General features: G+C 57.9%; 1 protein-coding gene and 1 long non-coding RNA gene across 3 annotated transcripts; one reads left to right on the top strand and one right to left on the bottom strand.

The window, feature by feature from the left end:
* Nucleotides 1–749: 749 nt before the first annotated feature.
* Nucleotides 750–9,666, bottom strand: LOC112815898 (uncharacterized). The gene is made up of 3 exons (XR_003206072.2): nt 9,246–9,666; nt 6,957–7,115; nt 750–1,048 (listed from the first exon to the last, which is right to left on the bottom strand). It is a non-coding gene; the product is annotated as an uncharacterized lncRNA (long non-coding RNA).
* Nucleotides 2,594–9,436, top strand: CRYGN (crystallin gamma N). Of its 2 annotated transcripts, none has more exons than XM_025862165.2 (4): nt 2,594–2,788; nt 4,454–4,702; nt 6,432–6,577; nt 9,203–9,436. In XM_025862165.2, exons 1-4 carry the CDS (start codon nt 2,768–2,770, stop codon nt 9,336–9,338), a joined length of 552 nt encoding a protein of 183 aa, XP_025717950.1. In that variant the 5' UTR covers nt 2,594–2,767; the 3' UTR covers nt 9,339–9,436. The 2 variants fall into 2 exon arrangements, with proteins under 2 accessions (XP_025717950.1, XP_073743607.1); XM_073887506.1 differs by lacking the exon at nt 2,594–2,788 and adding an exon at nt 2,879–3,229.
* Nucleotides 9,667–10,040: the final 374 nt, after the last annotated feature.

Raw genomic sequence — 10,040 nt, 5'->3', positions numbered from 1 at the left:
GGGGAATGGAGGTTAAAGTTGAAGAAATCTGATCCACCTGTTCATTTTTACCAATTCTTTTAGTGAGGCTGTGGCTTGTTGTTTTTCATGTATACTCTGCAGAAAACGCCTGAAATTGCTGCTTGTGTTTTGAATCTCCCCCACATCACCTAGGTGCATTGTCTGTGGGCTCTGGCCCTGGTGCTGTAATGGCAAATACAAATTAAACTATGGACTTCAGTTGATAATGATTTGTCAGTGTTTATTCATAGTTGTAACAAATATAACACCCTGGTAGGGGATGCTGATGATGGGGAGGCTGGGGAGGGCAGGGGGTATATGGGAACTTTCTGCACTTGGAGCTCAATCTTGCTATGAACCTAAAATTGCTCTAGAAAATAAAGTTTATATTAAAAAAATAAGAGACTTAATTTTCCCGGTTGAAAATAAGGGAAGAGACTTCCCATCCCTCCTTTTTCTTTCTTTCTTTCTTTTTTTTTTTTTTAAGATTTTATTTATTTGACAGAGAGAGACACAGCGAGAGAGGGAACACAAGCAGGGGGAGCGGGAGAGGGAGAAGCAGGCTTCCCGCTGAGCAGAGAGCCCAACGCGGGCCTCGATTCCAGGACCCCGGGACCATGACCTGAGCCGAAGGCAGACGTCCAACGACTGAGCCATCCAGGCACTCCGCCATCCCTCCTTTTTCTTCTAGAATTTCTTTCTTGATTCTTCTTCTTTTTTTTTAAGATTTTATTTATTTATTTGACAGAGAGAGAGACCACAAGCAGGGGGAGCAAGAGAGGTAAAAGCAGATTCCCCGCTGAGCAGGGAGCCCGATGTGGGGCTCCATGAGGGGCTCAATGCGTGGTTGGATCCCAGGACTCCAGGATCATGACCTGAGCCACCCAGGTGCCCCTTCTTTTGTTCTTATTACATGTATGCACATCTTTTAATGGCTAAACAAGCTGCTTGCCAGGCTGAAAACTCAGGAACGTTTCCTCCAGGAGTTGGGAGCCACCTCTTTGAAAAAGGAATCATCAAGGAAGATATCTCTCCACCTCCTGGTTTCCTGCAAGGAGAGGACTGGCTTAGCTCCAGCTGTCACCTTACTTTGAATTGCAAAACCCATCTCGAAGCACAAAGATACAAGAAAATCAGCAATTTCTCTTAAGAACACATATGTTGCATCTGCCTGTCTAGATAAAAAGGCTGAGATTTCCTCGTCTTTTGAAATCTCTTTAGCGGATGGCCTGTGATGGACATCACATTCAGACTTAATGCTTATTTATTCAATAATACAACAGTTTTCTTCCTTTTCTACCTTTACGGACAGGCTTTTGGGGAGATTTTGTTTTTAATTACATTTCCCCAACAGGGCCCGTGTCGGGAGGCAAACGTTGGACTGGGTGGTTTGGCCAGTGTGGATGCCTGTGGGGGCAACAGCTGGGCCAGGGCCGCTGAGAGGCCTACCCTTGGACAGCCTCTCAGAACAGAGGCAAGTTCACCATGTACCCCAAGAACTGCGTGACCTCCTCTCCTGAGCCTGAAGCATCTCATCTGTGAAATGTGCTCAAAATTCTTCCCTGAAAGTGGAGAAACAATTCAGACTGTTCCCCACAGCATCCGCTGGGACCCACTGCCCTGCCCTCCGTGAAGCCCCCTGGGGTCACCCCCTGTGCAGATGAGCTCTGTCTCCTTTGATCTCAGAGCTGGCCCCCAGCCCCAGCTAAAGACCAGAGTCATTGTTTTATGTATACGCATCTCATCCCCCCAGCCTAATCCGGGGCTGCACATCTTGTGGGCTCAGTTTGACTCTGTTCACTTCACAATCTGTGAGCCTTTGTTGAGTGCCAAGTACTTCTGTGCCCTGAGAAAGTCTCATGCTGCAATGGGGCTGCCTGTTTCCCTAAACTCATCCTTGTCCAGGGTGGTTTGGGTACAGAGCACTGTGGACCACCAGCAAGTACTGCCGGGGCAGGGCAGGTAACACGGAAAGGGATGGAGGATGAGCACTGGGGTGGGGGTGGGGGGACAGCACTCGGGGAGCAAGAACACAGGAGGGGAAAAGGAAGGGGAGGACAACCTGGCACAGAGATGCCGGGGCGGGTGGGCCACCAGCGACTGGGTGCCGTTGGCGTGGAAAGTGTAAGGTGGGGCTGGGGGCTAAGACCAGAGCAGGAGGCGCTGGGGGGTGGGGGGGGGCGGTCAAGGGCTGTCTTCTTTGCTCCCAGGAGCTGGGTTCCATCCTTGGTCCAGAGAAAAACCTCCGTCACAGCTTGAGCGCGGGTGACCAGGTGAGAAAGGGAGGGGGCGGGAGGTCCGGGAGGGCTTGGTGCCCAAGGAGGGAAGGGGGAGGGGCGGCACTGCTGGAGAACCCCAAGGCAGAGGGGAAGCGGTGGGGCCCGGCGTGTGCGTGTGTGCGCGCACGTGTGTGCGTGTGTGTGCCCCTGACTCAGCAGGGACGGCGGGCGGCCGGGGCTCAGAGACAGAGGAGGCGGTGGGGCTGGCTGGGGGTTCGCGGGGCCGCCGTGACCCCGCAGGCACCCGACGGAGCCCGGGCAGGGGGCGGGGCGCGCATGGCGGGGCTGGCGGCGCCGGGGGTGTGGGGATGGCGGTGGGGGGGAGTGGAGTTCGGTCCCACGGACGGGGCGGGGCGGCCCCTTGCGGGCTTAGGGCGCCGGACCAGCACTAACGCGCCGGCCAGCAAATCTTTTGTCCCGGGCGGCGCTGAGCCAGCAGGGCTGCGGCCGGCTATATAGGGGCCGGCCGCGGGCGGGGCGGGCACACCATGGCGCAGCGCTCGGGAAAGGTGAGTGGGGCCCCTCCCGGCCCGGCCCGACGGTAACGGACGCCGCCCGCGCGCGGCCCGACACCCGCCGCCTTCCGCTGCTCCTCGTCCTCGGGAGGCAGGGGCCAAGCTGTTACTTGAGGCGCCCAAAGCATCCCAGAAACCTGAGCAAAACTGACAAAATTTGCTACCCAAACTGGGCGGCCTGGCCCCAGCAGAGGGCCTCTCTGGTGTGGGAGGCGGGACGGTCCCCGTCTCCCACGGCCCCCAGCACTGGCCCTGGGGGCGGTTTGAGAGATCTTGGAATCCGGTGGGCGACCGGAACCCCCTGAATCTCTCTGCGCCATCGACCAGACCTGTCTTGTGCGGGAAGGTGGCAAATTCGCATCTCCCCCACCCATTTTCTGCTCCCTCCCCTAGCTAATGAGGTGCAGCCTTTGGTCTCCAGGGGCTACGGTCAAGGTTAGAGGATGAGAACATTACTCAGTCTGCACAGGTTTGGTTAGGCTTCAATAACAAACAATCCCAAGAGCCCATCATGCCCCTGCACACCTTCCCCCCCCCGGGCCCCAGAGGGACCTGGAGAGCTGAGAAGTCACACCCTGGCTCTCATAGCTTCTGCCCAGGGGGCCCAGAAGGGTAGTCATCGGTGACAGGGCAAGTGATTACAGCAGTTACCAGCCCTCCGGGCACCATTATTCGTACTTTGCCAGGGCCTTTCTAGGAGCACAATTCTAGAAACCCAAAGAGTTATTGCGTGGTTGGAATTTCACGCTCCGTGGCAGAAAATGAACTTTGGGGCCGATAGTGTTGTGTAGTTTAGGGACGAGGAGAACCTGTCAGTGTTACATTGCCATAGGATGCTGTGAACTGACCACTGGTTTGGCAGTGTTCCAGCTCTGACACATGCCTGTCACCCAAAGGGGTGGCCCAGTAAACAAAGGGATGAGTTACATTGAAAAAGCCCCCTTTTTAGCCATTAATCCCCACACCAGGCCCTGACTTGGCTCTGTTGCATTTAGCCTCTCCCGCTAAGGGGCCCAGTCCCAGGAACCTGACTTTCTGGTAATTCAATGTTTGGTTATGATGGTGGGGTTGTGGGTGAAATGCTTTCTTCTAAAAACACTGCCTTGGATGTTATGATTTAACAATGAACAAAAACTGAGTTTTAAAAATGCAGTGGGACGGTGCCCCGGTGGCTCAGTCGGTTAAGCGACCACCTTCGGCTCAGGTCATGATCCCAGGGTTCTGGGATCGAGCCCCGCATCCGGCTCCCTGCTCAGCTGGGAGCCTGCTTCTCCCTCTGCCCCTCTCCCTGCCCATGCTTTCTCTCTCTCTCTCTCTGTCTCAAATAAATAAAATCTTTTTAAAAAATGCAATGGGAGTTTGAAAAGAGCCTGTTTTCAAATGGGCCCAGGGACTAGGGGGACTCCCTGTCCCCAAATATCTTCTGAAATTTGTCTGCTCAACTGTGAGCCCCCCGGGGTGGGGAGGGCCAGGCCCTGGGTCCGACCTCAGCCCCCCATCCATGCGTTCTGTCACCCAGCTAATGGTGTTGAGCACCTACTGTGCACAGCGGGCCTGGGAATCAGGGTTCAATCGAGGGTGTTGGACGCCAGGTGTCTGCTCCCAAAACTGAAAGAAGAGAAGCCCCTGACCCCGAGCCCTCTAACCTGACCTTTCTAGATCATCCTCTATGAGGGCAAGCACTTCACCGGGAGGAAGCTGGAGGTCTACGGGGACTGTGACAACTTCCAGGACCGAGGCTTTATGAATCGGGTGAACTCCATCCGTGTGGAGAGCGGCGCCTGGGTCTGCTTCGATCACCCCGACTTCCGGGGTCAGCAATTTATCCTGGAGCATGGAGACTACCCCGACTTCCTCCGCTGGAACGGTCACAATGACCACATGGGCTCCTGCCGCCCCATAGGAATGGTAAGTGGGCCTCTGGCTGGGGGCTTCCTGCCAGAGGGACCGAGGGTCGGTGCTGCTCGGACATGGGACCAATAATCTGGGAGCCGTCCCAACTTTAAGATCTGACGAGGCCATGGGATGTTTAAGAGGGAGAGATGACCCCATGCAGACCCGCCACTCCCCTGTGTGTGGGATGGCATGGGACCGAACCCGAGAGCCCCTGCAAGTTTTTATACCTACATTTAACGGCATGCGTCAAGCAACCACCTCCAGTGTCCGATCCCAACATCTTGCTGCATTTTCCACTTAAAATGCTGTTGGAAATAATAGAAGTTTGGATTTGCAACCAGATGGGGGAGAATTTAGCTAAAGCCAGGCTGATGTGGGCCCAGGGTATCCACCCATGCCGGTCATCTTCGAGTGCTTTTCAAGAGACTTTGATGCTCTGACCGTGGAATGACTGAAGGAGGAGGCCTAAGTCACTAGCCAGTCCTCGGGAGTTTGGGGGCAGGTCTTCTGGAGCCACACAAGCGGCCCGATGTGTGTAGGGAGAGCGTATGAGGGGTGTCGCTACCCAGGGTGAAGGACAGTTCGTGTCTAGTTGCCCTTACAGGGAGGGGCTGCTTTGAGGACCGAGTGTTCCTATTCCTTTGGATTCTCCCAAGTTAACACGTACCAGCTGAGCTGCTGGGAGGTCCACATGGTCAGGTGGGAAATGGCTGATTCCTGAACCAGATTCTCACCGGAGTCTCAGCCGTGTGTCTGTGGAAGGATCTTTCCCTGGACATGGGGGCCAGGCGGTGCTAGTGAACATCTGAGGAACCCCAGGGCGGGAGCCTCGTGTGTGGGGGGGGTGGGGGGCCTCTCTCTTTTCTACACGAGTTACAAAACCAGCTGGGCTTTGGCATCTCAGATTGTAAGACTGCTTTCTTAGTATTTCCACCAGGCCGTAGACATTTGGAAAAAGGAATTAACATGGCTGGCTCTGGATCTTGCATAATGCTATCTGTATGAAAACTCTCCTAGGTATTTTTTGAATGCTGTTCTCCTAAGAGCTATCCTTAGGGCCAACTGTGATGCAGACCCAGCCCCTGCCGGCACCAGAGCCAATTGGGAGCTGGCCCTCCTCTGTCTTTGGAAATGCAAGGAATCTTAGAAGGGGCTATATACTGTCATCCCAGTGAGCCAGCAGGGATTTCAGCAAATGAGATCTCTGTTATTTGTTTTAGATTTTTGGCTTCCTGTTTTAATAAAAGGTTCTATTACAGTTTGTAAAATATTATCATTTAAAGGCTTGCCCCCGGCCTGCGGCCCCAGGGTGGGGATGACGGGCAGAGGAATGCGTTGGGGTGGCTGGGGCAGGGGTCCCCCAGTCCAGGCGCTAGAAGGGAGCCCAGTGGCCCAGGCCCTGGTCAGAGCATGGCCAAAGTCTCCCAGGCGGTCTGGCCCTCTCTAACCCTTGGATTCTTGAGTTGAAGAAAGAGGAGAGTGGACTGGTTCAGGGGCTTGGAAGCTTTTTTAAAGTGATAGCGCCCTTTCGTCCAACCAGATCTCAAGGTGCCGGAAAACGCAGTGTGCCGTGCTGATGCTTGTGCTGGGGTGGCGGGCCCTCACTGGCCCCCCAGCGCAGGAGCTCTTGGGCGCCCAGAGCCCAGGGCGACTCTGAGTTCCTGGCCACACGGGCTTCTGTGTGGGGGAGGGGAACTCAGTGCCGTCCGCCATCTTTCCTCTGCTCCCATGGGGCCCGCAGCACGGGGAGAACTTCCGCCTGGAAATCTTTGAGGGCTGCAACTTCACCGGCCAGTGCCTGGAGTTCCGGGAAGACTGCCCCTTCCTGCAGAGTCAGGGCTGGTCCAAGAACTGTGTCAACGCCATCAAGGTGTACGGGGACGGAGCGTGAGTACAGGCCACAAGGCCGCGGACCACAGCCCAGCTGGGCCCTGCACAAGCCCAGTGTGGGGAGGCTGCAGGGTGGGTCAGACCCCAGCGGGGGGGGGGGGGGGGGGCAGCCTGGCCCCTGCCCTGGAGGCCCATTCCCTCCCTCAGCTGCCTCCTCTACCCCAGTGGAGCAAAGGAGGTGGCTTCCTCCATGGCTCAAGAAGGCCTCGGGAGGACACATGGGGCCACAGTAGGAGCAGAGGTAGGGAGGTACTTGGCAAACTAATGGTTCTCTATGATTGGACTGATCTCATGGACTGTCCTCTGGTCTACTCGAGCCAGGGGAGCCCTGCTCGGAGAAGGGTAGCCCTGCCCACCCTGCACACCCCTTACTTACCCAGCAAAATGGACCCTTGAATTGGACCTCTCCTGCCAAGCAGGCAGACCCCCAGCACGAAGGCCTCCCAGGGGGATTGACGTCATGGTGGCTCACTTCTGGTGGACAGGCTGTGGCCAGGGGGGTTTTGCCCAGGCATAGTGGGGCTTGTTTGCTCTCCTGCAAGAGAGTCGTCAGAACCCCGGGCTAGCCTGGCTTCTGTTGGCCCCTGCACACTTGGTTCCTTCCATCAGCCATAGGCAGCCTGTATACCTGTCAGGCTCAGCCACCATATCTTCATGGTGGCCATCTCCCATCTCCCATCCACCAAGCCAGTGGATAGCGTTACCTCCTTTTACAGAGGAGTTAGCTGAGGCTCAGAAAGTGACCTTGCCCCGCTTGTGAGTGGCGCAGCTGGGATGGCAGCCAGGCGTTTGGCTTCAAGTCAGTGTCCCTGGTCTAGAGCAGAGAGCCTCCTGAGACCTCAGCCCCATCCCGTCTGCAGAAGAGCCCCACTCGGGCTCTGGGAACATGGCTCCTGTCACAGCAGCTAAGGGATCCAGCTGCTGTCTGTGTGTCTGAGGTTTGGGATCAGGGAACACCTCAAGAGGTTCAAGACAGTGGTCACGAGAGAGACTGAATGAAGATAGTGGCTGAGCCAGAGGAAGAACTGGACCCCCCCCCCACCTTCCCTCGGGGCCCCCTGACCCAGCGTCCCAGGGCAACTCTGCTCCATTCCTGCTATCTCTGTCACTCTGGTTCAATCAGGATTCATCTTGTCACGTCTGCCTTTCTCTGCCTCTCGGAAACCCCGTTTGCCCTAAGTTGATGGTATCCGGGGATCTGAGGGATCAAATTCCAGAACAACAATCTGCTTGGAAAACTGCTGGTCAAATTGTGTCTCAGGAGGCCGAAGTCACGCCTTTGCATGGAAGGTGTCCTGAGACTCTCGCTGCCACCCCTACACCCACCCTGGGGGACCCCCGGGGTCTCTTGAGAAAAACAGTGGGAAGGTAGGAGCTAAGAGTTTCGACCACAGGGGCACAGGGTCTCCTGTAGGCCTCGATTTACCCAAGAGGAGATGGAGACTCAGCGGCTGCGTGTGGCCAACCCCCCCATTCGGACCCAGGGCTCTGCTCTCCTCCCCACAGAGCACTCACCTTTGGCCTCCTGTGACTTTAACTAGTTAAGAAAAAGAAAGAAAAAAGTAAGGAGAAGCTGCCCAGAGGTGATGGCCTGGATCACGTGGTCTGGTTGTGACCTCCTTCAGGGCCTTTCCTGGGGCCTGATGGGGGCCTCCAGGCAGGGCTTCCTACCGCCTCCCACATACCAGGAGTTTCTTTGTGCGGGTTCCCGAGTTAGCCCAGGATTGACCCGACCCGTCCCCACAGACCCATGTCTCGGAGGGTATTTGGAGGGAAATGTGCCACATCGTTCTCCTCACTTCCTGCCCCCCAAGGGCACAGCGCCTGCGCTCCTGTGGATGGGCCAGGCCCCCTCCCCCCTTCCTCCTCCCAGAGTCGCAGCCTCCGGAGGGGAGGTTTACTGAGGAGGCCCAGCCATGGGTGTGGGGAGGCTGGGGGCGGGGGAGGGGGCAGTTTGGGCACCGTGGCGGTCAGGGCGCGGGGAGGCTGCGGGATAAACCAGGTCGGCCCTGAGCAACCCTGCAGCGCACGCGCTGGGCCTCTGTCAGCACTCCTGACCCCTGACCCTTGTGCAGACCGCACCGGGCTCCAGATGCGGAGTCAGGCTGGAGAAGGGGGCCCGCGGTGACAGGAGAGGGGAGTGCTGGGGAAGCTGCCCTAAGCAGGCGACTCAGTGGGCTGTGTGGCCTTGGGCTGGACGGGCTCATAATTTCAGAGTCTGTGTCTCAGCGGGGGGACAGCTCCTTCGACAGCAGAGCACTTGGGGTGGGAGGGCCAGAACTGTTAGGGCCACAGTGGGGGGTCACTGCAAAGACAGAGTCAGAACACCCCATGGCCTGGGCCCGGAGGGACCCCAGCAGGCAGATCTGGGCGTGTAGCCCCGCTTTGCTTCCCATGGTGAAAAAGCCGTTTTCTCTCCATTGTGAGGGGAAAGGGGGCATCAGAAGTGAGGAGAGAGGCCGGCCCGAGGAAAGGCTGGGGGGACGAGTCGGGGGCAGCTGTGGGCCGCTCGCCCCCCACACCCCTCCCCCCCAGTTCAGGCTCCAGAGCCCAGCTGGGCCGGGAGAGGAGGGGAGGGGCTGTTGGCAGGTCTTCTCTCACCCGGCCTCCCTCTGACCCCAGGTGGGTCCTGTACGAGGAGCCCAACTACCGCGGCCGCATGTACCTGGTGGAGCGGGGTGACTTCCGTAACTGCTCCGACTGGGAGGCCCACAACGCGCGCATCCAGTCGCTCCGCAGAGTGGTCAACTACTTCTAGCCCGCCAGGACCCGGGCGTGCCTGGGGGTCGGGGGCAGCCCCTTCCGCCCCCCCATCCTAGGGCTCAGACCCTAGGGAATAAAAATCAGAGAAATGGAGAGCTGAGCTGGCCTGAGTGATTTCCCTGCCCCTCCCTGACACGGGGCAGCTGGTGGGGCACCCCGGGCCCCGGGCAGGAGGCTGCCAGAACTTGGGGCAGGGAGCTGGGGGGACGGGGAAGGACGGTGGGGGGCGCTGTGAGCCACCCACGGGGGAACACGAGAGCTGGAAGGGATCTAAAGGTTACAGAGTCGAACCCTTTCCCTTTACTCGTGAAAAGCCCATGCCCTGAATGGGGAAGGGCAGCTTCTGGTCCCAGAGCAAGCTTCCGGTGGAGCCAGGATAGGGCCCAGGCGCTTCCTCTGGCCCGGAGCCCCGGACCAGTTAGGCAGTTAGGGCGAAGGGGAAAGAAGTGCTGGGGGTGGGGGGAGGCCCCGGGGCCGGGGGGGGGGGGGGGGGCGGTCTGCCGCTGAGGCCGCCTCCACCGCTCCCTCCTGGCTGTGCCTCTCCCTGACTCAGCAACTTGGGGCTGCCAGGCCATGTGGTCTGCTCCGCAGCCAAGAGCCTGACCCAGGGTTCATGAGTCTGGCTCTCCGGCTGATCTTGGCCTTGGGGTTTACCAGGAAGGCCCCCCCTGAAAGGATGGGCTGGACCCGAGGGACA

Source organism: Callorhinus ursinus, unplaced genomic scaffold (genome assembly GCF_003265705.2).
Source record: "Callorhinus ursinus isolate GAN/ISIS: 27379988/994484 unplaced genomic scaffold, GSC_fseal_2.0 scaffold80, whole genome shotgun sequence".
NCBI classification, from domain to species: Eukaryota; Metazoa; Chordata; class Mammalia; order Carnivora; family Otariidae; genus Callorhinus; species Callorhinus ursinus.
The sequence above is the reverse complement of the archived record's forward strand: the minus strand, read 5'-3'. Positions and strand labels throughout refer to the sequence as shown.

Coding starts and splice junctions, on each gene's coding strand:
- CRYGN (XM_073887506.1), top strand. CDS start 3,191: ATGAGGTGCAGCCTTTGGTCTCCAGGGGCTACGGTCAAG. Junction 4,703..6,431: donor CCTGCCGCCCCATAGGAATG/GTAAGTGGGCCT, acceptor TGGGGCCCGCAG/CACGGGGAGAACTTCCGCCT. Junction 6,578..9,202: donor AAGGTGTACGGGGACGGAGC/GTGAGTACAGGC, acceptor CTCTGACCCCAG/GTGGGTCCTGTACGAGGAGC.